This window comes from Lampetra planeri, chromosome 42 (genome assembly GCF_965212315.1).
Source record: "Lampetra planeri chromosome 42, kcLamPlan1.2.h2, whole genome shotgun sequence".
Lineage (NCBI taxonomy): Eukaryota > Metazoa > Chordata > Hyperoartia > Petromyzontiformes > Petromyzontidae > Lampetra > Lampetra planeri.
In genome coordinates this window covers 9,582,046-9,601,434 of record NC_136148.1, presented here as the reverse complement: position 1 = coordinate 9,601,434, position 19,389 = coordinate 9,582,046, and the positions used below count along the sequence as shown (strand labels likewise).

Sequence of the window (19,389 nt, the reverse complement as noted above, 5' to 3'; positions counted from 1 at the left end):
TCCTGGTCTAGCACCTTAACCCACACTGTCCTAGTCTAACACTTTAACCCACTCCATCCTGGTCTAACACCTTAACCTACACCGTCCTGGTCTAACAATTTAACCCACTCCGTCCTGGTCTAACACTTTAACCCACACTGTCCTGGTCTAACACCTTAACCCACACCGTCCTGGTCTAACACTTTAACCCACTCCGTCCTGGTCTAACACCTTAACCCACACTGTCTTGGTCTCACACCTTAACCCACACTGTCCTGGTCTAACACCTTAACCCACACCGTCCTGGTCTAACACCTTAACCCACACTGTCCTGGTCTAACACCTTAACCCACACTGTCCTGGTCTCACACCTTAACCCACACTGTCCTGGTCTAACACCTTAACCCACACCGTCCTGGTCTAACACCTTAACCCACACCGTCCTGGTCTAACACCTTAACCCACACTGTCCTGGTCTAACACCTTAACCCACAGTGTCCTGGTCTAACACCTTAACCCACACTGTCCTGGTCTAACACCTTAACCCACACTGTCCTGGTCTCACACCTTAACCCATACCGACCTGGTCTCACACCGTAACCCACACCGTCCTTGTCTATCACCTTAACCCACACTGTCCTGGTCTAACACCTTAACCCACAACGACCTGGTCTCACACCTTAACCCGCACCATCCTGGTCTAACACCTTATCCCACACCGTCCTGGTCTAACACCTTAACCCACTCCGTCCTGGTCTAACACCTTAACCCACACTGTCCTGGTCTCACACCTTAACCCACACCGTCCTGGTCTAACACCTTAACCCACACCGTCCTGGTCTAACACATTAACCCACACCGTCCTGGTCTAACACTTTAACCCACTCCGTCCTGGTCTAACACCTTAACCCACACCGTCCTGGTCTAACACTTTAACCCACTCCGTCCTGGTCTAACACTTTAACCCACACTGTCCTGGTCTAACACCTTAACCCACACCGTCCTGGTCTAATGCTTTAACCCACTCCGTCCTGGTCTAACACTTTAACCCACTTCGTCCTGGTTTCACACCTTAACCCACACTGTCCTGGTCTAACACCTTAACCCACTCCGCCCTGGTCTAACACCTTAACCCACACTGTCCTGATCTATCACCTTAACCCACACCGTCCTGGTCTAACACCTTAACCCACTCCGTCCTGGTCTAACACCTTAACCCACAGTGTCCTGGTCTAACACCTTAACCCACTCCGTCCTGGTCTAACACCTTAACCCACTCCGCCCTGGTCTAACACCTTAACCCACACTGTCCTGATCTATCACCTTAACCCACACCGTCCTGGTCTAACACCTTAACCCACTCCGTCCTGGTCTAACACCTTAACCCACAGTGTCCTGGTCTAACACCTTAACCCACTCCGTCCTGGTCTAACACCTTAACCCACTCAGTCCTGGTCTAACACTTTAACCCACACTGTCCTGGTCTAACACCTTAACCCACACCGTCCTGGTCTAACACTTTAACCCACTCCGTCCTGGTCTAGCACCTTAACCCACACTGTCCTGGTCTAACACCTTAACCCACTCCGTCCTGGTCTAACACCTTAATCCACACTGTCCTGGTCTCACACCTTAACCCACACCGTCCTGGTCTAACACCTTAACCCACACCGTCCTGGTCTAACACCTTAACCCACACCGTCCTGGTCTAACACCTTAACCCACACCGTCCTGGTCTAACACCTTAACCCACACCGTCCTGGTCTAACACCTTAACCCACACCGTCCTGGTCTAACACTTTAACCAACTCCATCCTGGTCTAGCACCTTAACCCACACCGTCCTGGTCTAACACTTTAATCCACACTGTCCTGGTCTACCACCTTAACCCACACTGTCCTGGTCTAACACCTTAACCTACACTGCCCTGGTCTAGCACCTTAACCCACACTGTCCTGGTCTAACACCTTAACCCACGCCGTCCTGGTCTCACACCTTAACCCACACTGTCCTGGTCTAACACCTTAACCCACACCGTCCTGGTCTAACACCTTAACCCACACCGTCCTGGTCTAGCACCTTAACCCACACTGTCCTAGTCTAACACTTTAACCCACTCCGTCCTGGTTTAACACCTTAACCCACACCGTCCTGGTCTAACACTTTAACCCACTCCGTCCTGGTCTAACACTTTAACCCACACTGTCCTGGTCTAACACCTTAACCCACACCGTCCTGGTCTAACACTTTAACCCACTCCGTCCTGGTCTAACACTTTAACCCACTTCGTCCTGCTCTAACACCTTAACCCACACTGTCCTAGTCTAACACTTTAACCCACACTGTCCTGGTCTCACACCTTAACCCACACTGTCCTGGTCTAACACCTTAACCGACTCCGCCCTGGTCTAACACCTTAACCCACACTGTCCTGGTCTAACACCTTAACCCACACCGTCCTGGTCTAACACCTTAACCTACTCCGTCCTGGTCTAACACCTTTATCCCACACTGTCCTAGTCTAACACTTTAACCCACACTGTCCTGGTCTCACACCTTAACCCACACTGTCCTGGTCTAACACCTTAACCGACTCCGCCCTGGTCTAACACCTTAACCCACACTGTCCTGGTCTAACACTTTAACCCACACCGTCCTGGTCTCACACCTTAACCCACTCCGTCCTGGTCTAACACCTTAGCCCACACTGTACTGGTCTAACACCTTAACCCACTCCGTCCTGGTCTAACACCTTTAACCCACACCGTCCTGGTCTAACACTTTAACCCACACTGTCCTGGTCTAACACTTTAACCCACACTGTCCTGGTCTAACACTTTAACCCACTCCGTCCTGGTCTAACACCTTAACCCACACCGTCCTGGTCTAACACTTTAACCCACTCCGTCCTGGTCTAACACTTTAACCCACACTGTCCTGGTCTAACACTTTAACCCACACCGTCCTGGTCTAACACCTTAACCCACACCGTCCTGGTCTAGCACCTTAACCCACACTGTCCTAGTCTAACACTTTAACCCACTCCATCCTGGTCTAACACCTTAACCTACACCGTCCTGGTCTAACAATTTAACCCACTCCGTCCTGGTCTAACACTTTAACCCACACTGTCCTGGTCTAACACCTTAACCCACACCGTCCTGGTCTAACACTTTAACCCACTCCGTCCTGGTCTAACACCTTAACCCACACTGTCTTGGTCTCACACCTTAACCCACACTGTCCTGGTCTAACACCTTAACCCACACCGTCCTGGTCTAACACCTTAACCCACACTGTCCTGGTCTAACACCTTAACCCACACTGTCCTGGTCTCACACCTTAACCCACACTGTCCTGGTCTAACACCTTAACCCACACCGTCCTGGTCTAACACCTTAACCCACACCGTCCTGGTCTAACACCTTAACCCACACTGTCCTGGTCTAACACCTTAACCCACAGTGTCCTGGTCTAACACCTTAACCCACACTGTCCTGGTCTAACACCTTAACCCACACTGTCCTGGTCTCACACCTTAACCCATACCGACCTGGTCTCACACCGTAACCCACACCGTCCTTGTCTATCACCTTAACCCACACTGTCCTGGTCTAACACCTTAACCCACAACGACCTGGTCTCACACCTTAACCCGCACCATCCTGGTCTAACACCTTATCCCACACCGTCCTGGTCTAACACCTTAACCCACACTGTCCTGGTCTAACACCTTAACCCACTCCGTCCTGGTCTAACACCTTAACCCACACTGTCCTGGTCTCACACCTTAACCCACACCGTCCTGGTCTAACACCTTAACCCACACCGTCCTGGTCTAACACATTAACCCACACCGTCCTGGTCTAACACTTTAACCCACTCCGTCCTGGTCTAACACCTTAACCCACACCGTCCTGGTCTAACACTTTAACCCACTCCGTCCTGGTCTAACACTTTAACCCACACTGTCCTGGTCTAACACCTTAACCCACACCGTCCTGGTCTAATGCTTTAACCCACTCCGTCCTGGTCTAACACTTTAACCCACTTCGTCCTGGTTTTACACCTTAACCCACACTGTCCTGGTCTAACACCTTAACCCACTCCGCCCTGGTCTAACACCTTAACCCACACTGTCCTGATCTATCACCTTAACCCACACCGTCCTGGTCTAACACCTTAACCCACTCCGTCCTGGTCTAACACCTTAACCCACAGTGTCCTGGTCTAACACCTTAACCCACTCCGTCCTGGTCTAACACCTTAACCCACTCCGCCCTGGTCTAACACCTTAACCCACACTGTCCTGGTCTAACACCTTAACCCACTCCGTCCTGGTCTAACACCTTAACCCACTCCGTTCTGGTCTAACACCTTAACCCACATTGTCCTGGTCTAACACTTTAACCCACTCCGTCCTGGTCTAACACTTTAACCCACACCGTCCTGGTCTAACACATTAACCCACACTGTCCTGGTCTTACACTTTAACCCACACTGTCCTGGTCTAACACCTTAACCCACACCGTCCTGGTCTAACACCTTAACCCACACCGTCCTGGTCTAACACCTTAACCCACTCCGTCCTGGTCTAGCACCTTAACCCACTCTGTCCTGGTCGAACACTTTAACCCACACTGTCCTGGTCTAACACTTTAACCCACACCGTCCTGGTCTCACACCTTAACCCACACCGTCCTGGTCTAACACCTTAACCCACACTGTCCTGGTCTAGCACCTTAACCCACACTGTCCTGGTCTAGCACCTTAACCCACACTGTCCTGGTCTAACACCTTAACCCACTCCGTCCTTGTCTAGCACCTTTAACCCACACTGTCCTGGTCTAACACTTTAACCCACTCCGTCCTGGTCTAACACCTTAACCCACACCGTCCTGGTCTAACACTTTAACCCACTCCGTCCTGGTCTAGCACCTTAACCCACACCGTCCTGGTCTAACACTTTAACCCACACTGTCCTGGTCTAACACTTTAACCCACTCCATCCTGGTCTAACACCTTTAACCCACTCCGTCCTGGTCTAGCACCTTAACCCACACGGTCCTGGTCTCACACCTTAACCCACACCGTCCTGGTCTAACACCTTAACCCACACTGTCCTGGTCTAGCACCTTAACCCACACTGTCCTGGTCTAGCACCTTAACCCACACTGTCCTGGTCTAACACCTTAACCCACTCCGTCCTGGTCTAGCACCTTAACCCACACCGTCCTGGTCTAACACTTTAACCCACACTGTCCTGGTCTAACACTTTAACCCACTCCATCCTGGTCTAACACCTTTAACCCACTCCGTCCTGGTCTAGCACCTTAACCCACACTGTCCTGGTCTAGCACCTTAACCCACACTGTCCTGGTCTAACACTTTAACCCACTCCGTCCTGGTCTAGCACCTTAACCCACACCGTCCTGGTCTAACACTTTAACCCACACTGTCCTGGTCTAACACTTTAACCCACTCCATCCTGGTCTAACACCTTTAACCCACTCCGTCCTGGTCTAGCACCTTAACCCACACCGTCCTGGTCTAGCACCTTAACCTACACTGTCCTGGTCTCACACCTTAACCCACGCGGCTTCTTAATGGCGCCGCGTTTCCCGGACAGGCGTGGCGAGCGATGTGACCACGACGCCGCGAGCCGCCTGTGCCCTGCCCTGGCTGGAGGTGCGTGATGGCTTCCCGGACGGCGAGGGGCCCCCATCCGCATCGCCGCGCCTCCTGCGCATCTGCAGCGAGCGGCCGGCCTCCGCGGGCGCGCCGGCCGCGCCATCGGCGGCGGCGCCCTTCCGGAGTGTCCTGTCCAGCCGCAGCGAGCTGACGCTCGAGTTCCAGTGGGCGGGCGCCAGCGCCACTGAGGGCAGTGTGGCGGCCGCGGAGTTCCAGGCGACGGTGACCTTCACCGGTGAGCGAAGCCGCATTGTGACCTGCGCACGTCTCCGGGCGTCCGTCAGTTGTCAGTTTGATTACGTCACGCGGTGACACGAAGGTTCCACATGAAACCCTCGCAGAGTAGTGTGACCCTTTGTGTTGGAGAGCGGCCCACAAAAGCGGATATCACAGAGCTCCCTCCGCATGCAAGAAGAAACGTTCATCACAACACGGTCAATCTTATTTTTTATTCTCACAGTGGGAATGTATCCAAAGTAAGTACACATCCAGATTGAATGCAGCATTTGTTTTTTATATTCACTGGTGAAGGGGCTGAGAGTGTCACTACACTTGTGAACCCCACCCCGTTCACTCACAGGTGGCCCGCCTGACTTCTGAGCCACCCTGCACATCTCCCTCTGCATATAAAAGATTTCTGCAGCCCAAAACAACAACTTGCCATTGTCGTGTAGCTTACGCACCTCCAACATGGGTCCCGGGCTGTCCGATACAAGTTTGAAGCTTCGTTCATGAGAAAATGACTTTAAAGGAGTCTTTACGAGTGCACTGCAGTGACACCACTGCAGCGATGTGTTAGAAGCTGTTTCAAATCGGTGACGTTGCTAGAGCGCCATTGCAGGCATTCCACAGAGGTGCTTTTACATTATTTAGCAAAATCATATCGGCTCTTCAGGGCGCTTTTTTTTTGCTGCTCATCGGCCGACTGATGTCTGCCACCTCTCAACGTGAACCCTCGTGGAAAAGCGTCAGCTGCAACGAGAGAGACTATGCACCGAGGGCGATCTCTCTCAAAGACTAAACAATGTTTTTCTTATTTGACCAAATAATGCCCACGGAGCTATGTAGCTATTTTTCTGAAGCAGCTTGGCCACAAATGATAGCTCAACCAAGTGGCATCTCATTATGTACAGTGAGGGAAAAAAGTATTTGATCCCCTGCTGATTTTGTACGTTTCCCACTGACAAAGAAATGATCAGTCTATAATTTTAATGGTAGGTTTATTTGAACAGTGAGAGACAGAATAACAACAAAAAAATCCAGAAAAACGCATGTCAAAAATGTTATAAATTGATTTGCATTTTAATGAGGGAAATAAATGTAATGTGAGGATATATCCGGCTCACTGACGTATCGCAACTCGTCATGATGATTGGCTCTGCCGGTCCTGGTCTATAGCCAATGGGGGGAAGCCTAGGGGCGTGGCCCTGACGTAATGGAAGGTGACAGCTGTAAGTAGAGTATTGGTTTCTGCTGGCTTTGGCCACAGCCAATGAGGAGATGAGTCAGGGGCGTGGTCCCGGGAGCCTAGGAGGGAGCCTGGAATATTCCATGGAGGCTAACCAGGATTGGTGGAAACGTACCACGTGACCCGGGTATTAAATAGGGGTGGAGACGAACGACACATGGTCAGAACGGGAACGAACGGAGGAAGGGGGCCACGCGTGAGCGGGGCTCCGGGTTGCCACGTGGCAGTGCGTCTCTCTCTATCTATCCCTCTCACGCTGCCTGTCAGCAGCGTGAAGGAAAGCTGTAATGCAAGTTGAATAAAAGACCGGATTCCAGAAGTCACCCCAACGACCTTTATTACTTAAGTATTTGACCCCTCTGCAAAACATAACTTAGTACTTGGTGGCAAAACCCTTGTTGGCAATCACAGAGGTCAGACGTTTCTTGTAGTTGACCACCAGGTTTGCACACATCTCAGCAGGGATTTTGTCCCACTCCTCTTTGCAGATCTTCTCCAAGTCATTAAGGTTTCGAGGCTGACGTTTGGCAACTCGAACCTTCAGCTCCCTCCACAGATTTTCTATGGGATTAAGGTCTGGAGACTGGCTAGGCCACTCCAGGACCTTAATGTGCTTCTTCTTGAGCCTTTCCTTTGTTGCCTTGGCCGTGTGTTTTGGGTCATTGTCATGCTGGAATACCCATCCACGACCCATTTTCAATGCCCTGGCTGAGGGAAGGAGGTTCTCACCCAAGATTTGACGGTACATGGCCCCGTCCATCGTCCCTTTGATGCGGTGAAGTTGTCCTGTCCCCTTAGCAGAAAAACACCCCCAAAGCATAATGTTTCCACCTCCATGTTTGATGGTAGGGATGGTGTTCTTGGGGTCATTGGCAGCATTCCTCCTCCTCCAAACACGGCGAGTTGAGTTGATGCCAAAGAGCTCAATTTTGGTCTCATCTGACCACAACACTTTCACCCCGTTGTCCTCTGAATCATTCAGATGTTCATTGGCAAACTTCAGACGGGCGTGTATATGTGCTTTCTTGAGCAGGGGGACCTTGCGGGCACTGCAGGATTTCAGTCCTTCATGGCGTAGTGTGTTACCAACTGTTTTCTTGGTGACTATGGTCCCAGCTGCCTTGAGATCATTGACAAGATCCTCCCGTGTAGTTCTGGGCTGATTCCTCACCGTTCTCATGATCATTGCAACTCCACGAGGTGAGATCTTGCATGGAGCCCCAGGCCGAGGGAGATTGACAGTTCTTTTGTGTTTCTTCTATTTGCGAATAATCGAACCAACTGTTGTCACCTTCTCACCAAGCTGCTTGGCGATGGTCTTGTAGCCATTCCAGCCTTGTGTAGGTCTACAATCTTGTCCCTGACATCCTTGGAGAGCTCTTTGGATCTTGGCCATGGTGGAGAGTTTGGAATCTGATTGATTGATTTCTTCTGTGAACAGGTGTCTTTTATACAGGTAACAAGCTGATATTAGGAGCACTCCCTTTAAGAGTGTGCTCCTAATCTCTGCTCGTTACCTGTGTAGTGGTGATACGCGCTGGGGTAGGGATCGTGTGTCAGCGCGTAGTGATTGGCTGTGTGCCGGTGACGCGCTTGAGAGGGAGTGATCGTGTGGCAGCGCGGCGTGATTGGTTGTGTAGTGGTAACACGCGCTGGGGAAAACGGATCGTAGGAACAGCGCGTCGTGATTGGTCAACTAAGGAGCGATGCTCACGTCGAGGTCCGCATACACTCCGTCTCCCGTGAGCGGGGACTATATAAGGGGATGCGCGCAGGCGCACGGGGAGCGAGTGACCAGCGAAGACTGAAGACGGAGGAGGAAGAGATAGGGCTCTGCGGTACCTAGTCCCGCTGTCCTGGAGGGGCCGGGGCTCTGTGTGACCCAGAGGCGGAACCCTGGGACCCGGGGCCGAGCGTCCGTGAGAGGGCCGGCCCTTGGGACTCAGAGGTTGTGGCCCACGCCCAAGCTGGGGTGGGCCTGTAGGCTCCACGGACGTTACGGGGCGGAGTGCAGTGTGAGCATGCAGTGTGTGTAGTCAGAGGCATAGTAACTACACGTGTCAAGTGAAGTGTGTGTAGTCAGAGGCATAGTAACTACACGTGTCAAGTGAAGTGTGTGTAGTCAGAGGAATAGTGACCACACGTGTCAAGTGAAGTATGTGTAGTCAGAGGAATAGTGACCACACGTTGTATCGTGACAAGTCAAGGTTTAATAAAAAGTGTGCTACCCGTCAAGTGGTTTCCTGCCGTCATTTCAAATACTTCAACTGGCGTCAGAAGTGAACCAGTCTTCCAAGCATGGATACAAGGAAGACCCGTCGGACTCACGAGATTGACCGCGAGGATAACCTTGACGACTCGGGCCAGCTGCCATCGGGGGGTGAGGAAGAAGAAATGCCGACGCCGCAGGATCCGCCGAGGTTGCCGGACGAGCGATTGGGGACCGAAGCCGTGCTCCGCGAGGCGCACTCCCGTCTGGCGGAGCTGCTGCTCGCCGCCGCGTCCATCCTGGCGGAGATCAGCACGTCGGGAGGAGCGGGGACGTCGGCGGACATTCAACAGGGTCGCCCCGCGGATTCCCGCCAAAATGACTGGGGGATTCCCACCCTTTCTACTGCGCGGCCATCTTTTGGCGGGAACGGCGAGCACCACGTGGCGGCGGTTCTCCAAGCGCGGCCGCTTACGTCATCAACGCGCGCTGTGGACCGCCATCAGACACCCGCCATTGGGGCCGCCATCTTGCACACCGACGGAGCGGCGGAGAGGAACCACGAGGCAGAGGACGACTTCATCTTTCAACAGCGCCTTCCAACATTGTCAGCCTTCAAGGCGGATGGCGGGGACTGGGGCCAATTTCAGCACAGATTTCTGGTGCATCAGGAAATGTCCGCCTGGTCCGACGCTACGGCGCTGCGGGCACTGCCTGCCATGTTGGACGACAACGCGCTCGCGGCCTTCACGTCAGCACGGAGGTCGGACCGCTCCACGCTTAAGGCCGCGTTGGGTCTCATGGCCAAGGTCTACGGACCTCCCTCGGCGTGTCGCCATCATTTTTACGCAAGGCGGAAGGCGGACACGGAGACCGTGCTCGCCTACCGGACGGCGTTGCTGGCTCTCGCCGACGCCGCGTTCCCTCGTATAGACGAGGAGGGCCAGGACGCGATGGTCTTGGAGCAACTGCTCAAGTTGGCGCAGGACCTGGGGGTCCCCATCAACACGGCCGACGAGATCGATATTTCTTCCTTGCGGGTCGCAACAAGTATACAGGCGCACGAGGTCCTTCAACGTAAACAGGGGGTCGTCTGCAACGCTGCCGTGGCCTCAGCTCCGGGCCCGGTGGTCACCGAACCCCAAGTTGTCAGCCCACGAGAGGAGGCGTTCACCACGGGACGACCGGGGGACTGGAGGTCGGGGGGTCGTTCGCCTCTGTGATCGGCCCGCAAGCTGGAGCAACCGAGATCTCCGACGACCCTCATCACGTGTTATAACTGCGGCCTCCGGGGCCACGTGGCGTCCGGTTGCCGCGCTCCACGTCAGCGCGCCATGGGACCTCGGCTGGACGACAACCAAGGCCCCAAGTCGTCCCTACTAACCCCGGCAAGTCGCGGCACCTCACATGCTCGGCCTACATGCACGACACACATGGGCCGTCGCGTTGCGGCGGAGGAGAGCCGGTTAGGGTTCGGGGATTCGGTTCGGCGAGGGGGGTTCGGCCGGGACCGGAGGGACATTAAATGGTCGGAGTTGGGGCACAGAATAGTGGCTGCCTCGGCGGGATCATCCGTCGTTACGGGATTCGTTACGGGTCGAGGTCAGGGTGTTAGTGGACACGGGGGCGTCGGCGACTATTATATCGGACCTCATTTACAACATTCTCCCCGTCCAATGTCGACCGCTGCTCCCAGTGGATGTGCCATTTTACGCCGCTAATGGGGGATCGTTGGGCATTATCGGTCAGATTAGGGCGTCCATTTGCATTGGAGATATAAAATTGTCGGGACCCATTTTCGTTTCTTCTTCCTTGGCAGTTCCTTGTCTATTGGGCACAGATTTTTTGGCTAAAATGCCCATTAAAATTCTCATCGATCAGCGTTGCATTGAACTACCATCGGGTCGCCGTATTTCATTTTTGACGAACCCTACTGAAATTCGGACGGCGTGCGCTACGATACAAGCGTTGGCAACACAGACCGTGCACGTGCCCCCGGGTTCACAGATGTTAATTCCCCTCCGGTTGCGGAAACCGTGGGTGGGAGAGACCTCGGAACAAGGCATGCTTTTGGGTCCCTCAAATAGGGCTGTCGGAGGTCTCGATTTGTCGGTGGCTCACACTTTGGTTCGGGCTGACAAGGACCCGTTTGTGATGGTTTTAAACGCTGGGTTGCGGCCGGCCGTTATTCAGCAGGGCACCGTGCTAGCTCACGCGGCACGGGTCCCTGCGGAAGAGCGGCTGGTTGCGCAGGTTGATCCGAGCCCCACGCGGAACATTACAGCGAGGGAGGACCTTGGATGGGTCGATTCGCTGTGCGCGGACTCGAACGATTTGTCAACGGTACAGTTGGGTGCGCTGCGTGTGTTGCTGATAGAGTTTTCTGATGTGTTCAGTAAGCATAAGTATGACATTGGGTGCACGAACCTGTTACGCCACCATATTGAAACGGGCGATGCGGCACCGGTCAGGCAAAATCCCTTCCGACTGAGTCCTGCTGAGAAGGAACACGTTCAGTCGGCCGTCAACAATATGCTGGAAGCCGACATTATTTCGCCTTCTTCCAGTCCTTGGGGAGCACCTATTGTGCTGGTTAAAAAGCAGGACGGGTCCTTGCGATTTTGCGTAGATTTCCGTCGCCTGAATAAAATCTCTGTGGCTGACGCGTATCCGCTCCCCAGAATGGACGAGTCCCTCGATGCATTGTCTGGTGCGCGATATTTTTCGACTCTTGATTTATTATCGGGATTCTGGCAGTTGCCACTCGACGACGAGTCTAAACCTAAGACAGCATTTCGGACTCCAGGGGGCCTGTTCCAGTTTAACCGGTTACCCATGGGACTTCACTCCGCTCCCGCGACGTTTCAGCGCCTTATGGAGTTGGTTTTGTCGGGCTTGCAATGGGATACGTGCTTGATTTACCTTGACGATGTCATTGTTTTCAGTAAGACATTTGAGGAACACCTCCAGCGATTGAGAGGGGTGTTCTTGAGAATGCGATCGGCTAATTTAAAGTTTAAACCGGCCAAATGCCACCTTCTTCGTAAGTCCGTTAGATACTTGGGCCACATTGTCGACTCTTCGGGGATCTCTACCGATCCTGCGAAGATGGACTGTCAGTTCATGGCCGACGCCCACGTCAGTTTCGGACGTGCGCAGTTTCATCGGTTTTGCTTCTTATTACCGCCGATTCATTGAGCATTTCGCCACCATTGCAAAACCCTTGCACGCTCTAACGGCAAAAGGAGTCAAGTTCCGATGGGGACCGGAGGATGAGGCCGCGTTCTGCTCCCTCCGGGACGCCTTGGTGGGTGCCCCACCCTTGCGTTATCTTGACTTTGCGAGTCTCTTCTTGCTAGACACGGATGCTAGCAACACGGGCATTGGGGGGGTGCTCTCGCAAGTCGTTGGGGGAGTCGAAAGGGTGGTCGCCTATGGTAGCAGGGTATTGTCACCGGCGGAGCAGCGCTACTGCGTCACCCGTCGCGAGCTGCTTGCTATTGTTTTTTTTGTACAACAATTTAGACCGTATCTCTATGGCCGTCACTTTACAGTCCGGACGGACCACGCGGCGCTTCAGTATTCATTGAGGGTCGCCCAACCCTCGGGCCAATTGTCACGGTGGTTGGAAGTCCTCCAGGACTATCAGTTCACGACTACATACCGTAAGGGGTTGCGCCACACAAACGCCGATGCCCTGTCGCGATTGTCGCCTTTTCACAAATGTGCGTGCTTATCGGGATCGGCGCGCTGTAAACCGACAGTTGGGGAAGGTATGGGGGCGTTGGCTGCGACCGCGGGTGCACCAATCGGGGATGTTCCCACTACCCCTGAGGGAGAGAACTCGCTACTCTCACTGTCGCTGATTGAGTGGGGCTGTCTCCAAATGGAAGACAGCTCCCTGCTAGTGAAGTACCGTTGATGACTCTTGGACACCGTTGGTGAGGCACACGTATTTATTCCGTACAAGTAGTCACAACTGTGGACATACAATACTAGAGGGGGTATCGGCCCCCTCACCCGGCTAGCTGGGAATACACTGCTAGCTATCTCTGACCTACCTCCTAGTCCTCCACTAACGGGCTAGGGGAGGCTGTCTGGCCCGACACTGGTAAGTCGGGCTACGGTACCCGGAGTCCCAGAGCACTAGCTCTGGTTCTTGGGACCACGCCGCTGGCTCGGTCCTGCGCAGCCCTGACAAGGGCGGCGTCCCAGGGGAGTCCAGGGCTCTAGCTAGACGATCTTCGGTCTTCACTGGTTTAGCTTTAACATTCTGCCCCGAGCCCTCTGACACATCCCCCTTTATACTCCACCCCCGCTGAGGGGTGGGGCCCCGGACTGCCTGGTGCGGACGTCGTTGAGAGCACCCCCCCCGTGCACTCACGTAGCCCCGCCCACTGTGTTTGTTTCCCATAAGCTGCCATGCATAACGGCCCTCTCTCTAACACCCCTACACTAGCATTGCGCCGCAGGGTGGGGGGTCCCGAGGAGGGCCGGGAGCGAACTGGCTCCTGGGTACTTAAGCAAGGCCTATTAATGAGATGGGATAGTTTGTCCCGGCGGCACGCACTTGTGGTGCCTTCCGCTGTGAGGGGGAAAGTTGTCCTGGCCGCACATGAACGCCTCTTGCATTTGGGAGTAAACAAAATGCTTGCTCTGCTTCAGCGTGACTATTATTGGCCGGGGATGGGGAGTGACGTGGTGAATATTCTAAAGGGATGTGTTGATTGCGCCAGACGGAAACCACCGCCCGTGGCATCTAATCCACCGCTGCAATCTATTCAGGTCTCGCGCACTAACGAGCTCGTTGCGCTCGATATTTTGGGGCCTTTTCCAGTCACGCCTAGGGGTAATAAGTACCTGTTGGTGGGTGTCGAATATTTTACCCGGTGGCCTATGGCGTGGCCACTCGCCAACCAGTCGGCGGCGGCTGTGACAGACGCCTTTGTCCAGGGCTACGTCCTGGACAAGGGGGCTCCCGAACGCTTGCTGACCGACCAAGGGAAATTTTTTTCAAGTAAATTGCTGCAAGAGGTGTGCGACCTATTGGGTACTAAGAAGGTGCGTACCTCCCCGTACCACCCACAGACGGACGGGATGGTGGAGAGACTCCACAGGACTTTGACTTCTATGCTGTGCCAGCAGGTGTGTGAGGCACATGTTGATTGGGACCTGCAGGTCCCGGGGGTCCTCGCCGCGTATAGAATGGCCCCCCATCCAGCAACGGGATTTTCCCCATTCTATCTGATGTACGGTCGGGAAGCCGACCCGCCCATGGAAACGCAGCTGGGCCTGTCCGCACCACGAACAAATTCGAAATTTAATATCCATAAGCTGACAGAGGCAAGGGAGGCCGCACGGCTTAATTCGCGGGCTCGCCAAATTGCAAACGAGCGGTTGCGTGCACGGAAGGTGTCCGTGCACGACTGGAAACCTGGCTGCATTGCCCTCAGGCACCTTTGGCTACGTCGCCTAAATTGTTGAAGCCATGGCGGGGACCCGTGGAGGTCGTGCGGGTTGCACGCCCCCAGTGCGTTCAAATAAAATGGGGAAAGCGCCGTTGGTACGTCCACCCCTCCCGACTGAAACCGTTCTCGCCTCCATATGGCCTCCCTTTGTGTCGTGAGGGCCGAGCATGTGACGTGACCGACGACCCAAGGGGGGAAATGTCTCTGCCTGATCCTCACATGTCTCCGCCTGATCCGCTCCCAGGTGTCTCGGAACTGACAGCTGCCGACCACCGGCGGCCGGATCTTCGCGGCGCGGCCGGTCCTTCCAGGCCCGATCCGCGCCGTCCAGAGCAACCGGAGCCACCGGACGGTCGTCAGCGTCCCGTCCCATACGACGGACCGGCCAGGCGGACTCACGCTAGGTCGCGCTACTTGTTATGATCTACCGATTGAGGAGTCGAGGCGGCCGGAGCGCCTCGTCACTGCATGTAGTCGCAGAGACACTGGACGCGCTCATTTTCTGGAATTCGCTTTTATTGTGTTGTTCGTCGGGCTGTACATAGCTTCTTATCTAGGTGTTGTGTGTGTTGTTGTTGACTTTTATTGTGTTGGTTGTCGATTTGTACATAGGTTGTTGTTGTTGTGTTGTTGTTGTTGCGTTACAGGGCACACTGGGGGGTGGGGTTTTTCTTGTGTTGACGTTGTGTTGTGTTGTTGTTTAGCAGCCGGGCCGGCTGCGAGCTATGTGGGAGGGGGTGATGTAGTGGTGATACGCGCTGGGGTAGGGATCGTGTGTCAGCGCGTAGTGATTGGCTGTGTGCCGGTGACGCGCTTGAGAGGGAGTGATCGTGTGGCAGCGCGGCGTGATTGGTTGTGTAGTGGTAACACGCGCTGGGGAAAACGGATCGTAGGAACAGCGCGTCGTGATTGGTCAACTAAGGAGCGATGCTCACGTCGAGGTCCGCATACACTCCGTCTCCCGTGAGCGGGGACTATATAAGGGGATGCGCGCAGGCGCACGGGGAGCGAGTGACCAGCGAAGACTGAAGACGGAGGAGGAAGAGATAGGGCCCTGCGGTACCTAGTCCCGCTGTCCTGTAGGGGCCGGGGCTCTGTGTGACCCAGAGGCGGAACCCTGGGACCCGGGGCCGAGCGTCCGTGAGAGGGCCGGCCCTTGGGACTCAGAGGTTGTGGCCCACGCCCAAGCTGGGGTGGGCCTGTAGGCTCCACGGACGTTACGGGGCGGAGTGCAGTGTGAGCATGCAGTGTGTGTAGTCAGAGGCATAGTAACTACACGTGTCAAGTGAAGTGTGTGTAGTCAGAGGCATAGTAACTACACGTGTCAAGTGAAGTGTGTGTAGTCAGAGGAATAGTGACCACACGTGTCAACTGAAGTGTGTGTAGTCAGAGGAATAGTGACCACACGTTGTATCGTGACAAGTCAAGGTTTAATAAAAAGTGTGCTACCCGTCAAGTGGTTTCCTGCCGTCATTTCAAATATTTCACCTGTATAAAAGACACCTGGGAGCCAGAAATCTTTCTGATTGAGAGGGGGTCAAATACTTATTTCCCTCATTAAAATGCAAATCAATTTATAACATTTTTGACATGCGTTTTTCTGGATTTTTGTTGTTGTTATTCTGTCTCTCACTCTTCAAATAAACCTACCATTCAAATTATAAACTGATCATTTCTTTGTCAGTGGGCAAACGTACAAAATCAGCAGGGGATCAAATACTTTTTTCCCTCTGTAGAAATGTATACCAGCCAAATACTCTAAATGCACATTGACTCTAAATGTGGAGGGGGAAAACGGAGCACCTGGAGAAAAATCCACTCATCCACAGGGAGCACATGCAAACTCCAAATATACAGTAGGCTTCAGGGTCAGGATTGAACCTATAACCTCCTGTATACCAGGCGAGGTAGTTAACATCTCGCTACCGCGGCACCCAAGACCTGGTGGTGTCGAGGAGTGGACAGTTGTGGCAATGTCACCGCGATGGCGACGATCACACAGCTTGGTCTCGTTGGCACGACAGGCTCGTGGAATAGTCTGTTGGGCTATTGTCGGGATTGGGAGCGGCAGACAGATGGTGGGAGTGTCAAGAGTGAGGGGTTGGGAAGAATGGGCGTGGTGGAGATTCGGGTCGTGATGCCGTTTGTGGAAACGTGAGCCACTGTGGCCCTGACTGGATGAGAACTCGTGCCGTTGAATGATAAACGGTCACCGTTTTCAGAAACGATTCCCCATCATGAAAGTTGGGAAGCAGTCATCGTTTCCAGTGGAATGCCAGTAACGAGCACACCGATTGGCACACGCGAACGGACAAACCACACGGCGGTCTAAGGCGCCCCTTGGAACGTTTTCTCTCGTATTTCGGTTGAAAAGGGAAAAAAGGGAAAGCCAAAATCGGATTTTAACTTAATTTGGGAGATTCAAACACTTTCATTTTCATTTGCATGTGACAAACACTCCTCCGTAGAGGGTTGTGTGGGAAGGTGCATCAGCTCGTGTGGATAAGAGACAAGCGGACGGACCTCGAAGAAGGCTTTGTGACTTGGTCTCACACGAGGTGTTCACTGCATTTGGATCCTCGGATGGAATGCGCATTATGAATTTGAATGATTATTTTAAAGAGTTGCAAACGAAGAATGCCCTTATCCACGAGAGCAATGGTGTAGTTCGAGACTGACATGAGACGGAGAAGAAGCACAGCACAGGCTGCCAGTGTGCTCGAGGCGTGCCGAGGTCCTGAGCGTGTGCGCTGCTTCTTGCTGCGTTTCAGAGTGCAAGTTCCGCTGCCGGGACGGGCAGTGCGTCTCGTCCTCGCTGATGAGGTGTGACGGGGCGAGCCAGTGTGCTGACGCCAGCGACGAGGAGGGCTGCAGCCCCGGCACTGACCAACCGTCGCACCGCAGCCTGCAGGGTATGGCGCGTAACCATGGGCGCGACACGTAACCACGGGCACGACACGTAATGCAGGGACCATGCTGTAGGGTACACGAAGCGCAGCGTATGATATAACATCGCATGTAGTACGAAACTTGTAATGCATGGCACCGGATGCACAGTGCATTACATGCAACACACCACATAATACAAGGCATTTTATACGTGACAACTCGTAGCACATGACATCCAACGTGGGACATAATTAATGGTACATGACACACAGCACACATCACTTAATACATGGAACATAACACTTGGAAGGTAATACAATAGCACGTGATGCGAAACAGCACACGTCATACACGGAACATAATGTGCAGTGTGCAGCACTTCATAAATGACGATTAATCCCCGGGAGATAATACATGATGCGGCATCTAAGAGCAGCACGTGATGCATGCCGTGCAGCGTGAGCAAGATACGTCCTACGTGACATGCAGCACTTAATGCAAGCCACTTAACGTGCGGTAGATAAGACCGGCTACATAACATAGAGCAGATAATACATGCACATAAAGCCTGGAACATGTTACACAGACACAATACTTGGTGCATAACACAAAGCATGATAATCGGTGACTAATGCACGGCAGTAGTACTTTCCTCAATATACGGCACGAAACGCCTAACACACAGTACATGAAGCGCAGGGCATAGCGCTTACATAATGCGTGCATGAAGTGCTGGGTGTAAAATGTGGCACACTGCACTTGATATGTAACGTTACACGTATTGTAATGTCACAATGCGTGTAACGTCACGTTGCGTGCAATGTTACTATGCGTGGCACGTGGCGGGCTGCGTGATGACTCGTGATGCTGAACGCATGGTGCACGCCATCACGTTTGGCACGCCACACACTGCGGACTGCAGCGCGCGCGGCTCGCTACACACAGCACGCTGCACGCAGCTCGCTGCACACAGCACACTGCACGCAGCTCGCTACACGCAGCACACTACACGCAGCTCGCTACACGCAGCTCGCTGCACGCAGCACACTGCACGCAGCACGCTGCACACAGCACGCTGCACACAGCACACTGCACGGGGCTCGCTACACGCAGCACGCTGCATGCGGCTCGCTACACGCAGCACGCTGCACGCGGCTCGCTACACGCAGCACGCTGCACATGGCTCGCTCACGCAGCTCGCTGCACGCGGCTCGCTACACGCAGCACGCTGCACTCGGCTCGCTACACGCAGCACGCTGCACTCGACTCGCTACACGCAGCACGCTGCACGCAGCTCGCTACACGCAGCACGCTGCACATGGCTCGCTACACGCAGCTCGCTGCACGCGGCTCGCTACACGCAGCTCGCTGCACGCGGCTCGCTACACGCAGCACGCTGCACTCGGCTCGCTACACGCAGCTCGCTGCACGCGGCTCGCTACACGCAGCACGCTGCACTCGGCTCGCTACACGCAGCACGCTGCACATGGCTCGCTATACGCAGCTCGCTGCACGCGGCTCGCTACACGCAGCACGCTGCACGCAGCACGCTGTACGCGGCTCGCTGCACGCGGCTCGCTACACGCAGCACGCTGCACGCAGCACGCTGCACATGGCTCGCTACACGCAGCACGCTGCACGCGGCTCGCTACACGCAGCACGCTGCACGCGGCTCGCTACACGCA

At 54.2% G+C, this 19,389-nt stretch overlaps 1 protein-coding gene across 1 annotated transcript in view; it reads left to right on the top strand.

The window, feature by feature from the left end:
- The window catches only part of LOC144732389 (uncharacterized), a 198,591-nt gene that overhangs the window by 64,288 nt on the left and 114,914 nt on the right, over positions 1–19,389 (top strand). The window contains exons 4-5 of the mRNA XM_078613899.1: positions 5,609–5,905; positions 17,587–17,727. Coding sequence (XP_078470025.1) covers positions 5,609–5,905; positions 17,587–17,727 — 438 coding nt within the window. The remainder of the gene's footprint in view (positions 1–5,608; positions 5,906–17,586; positions 17,728–19,389) is intronic.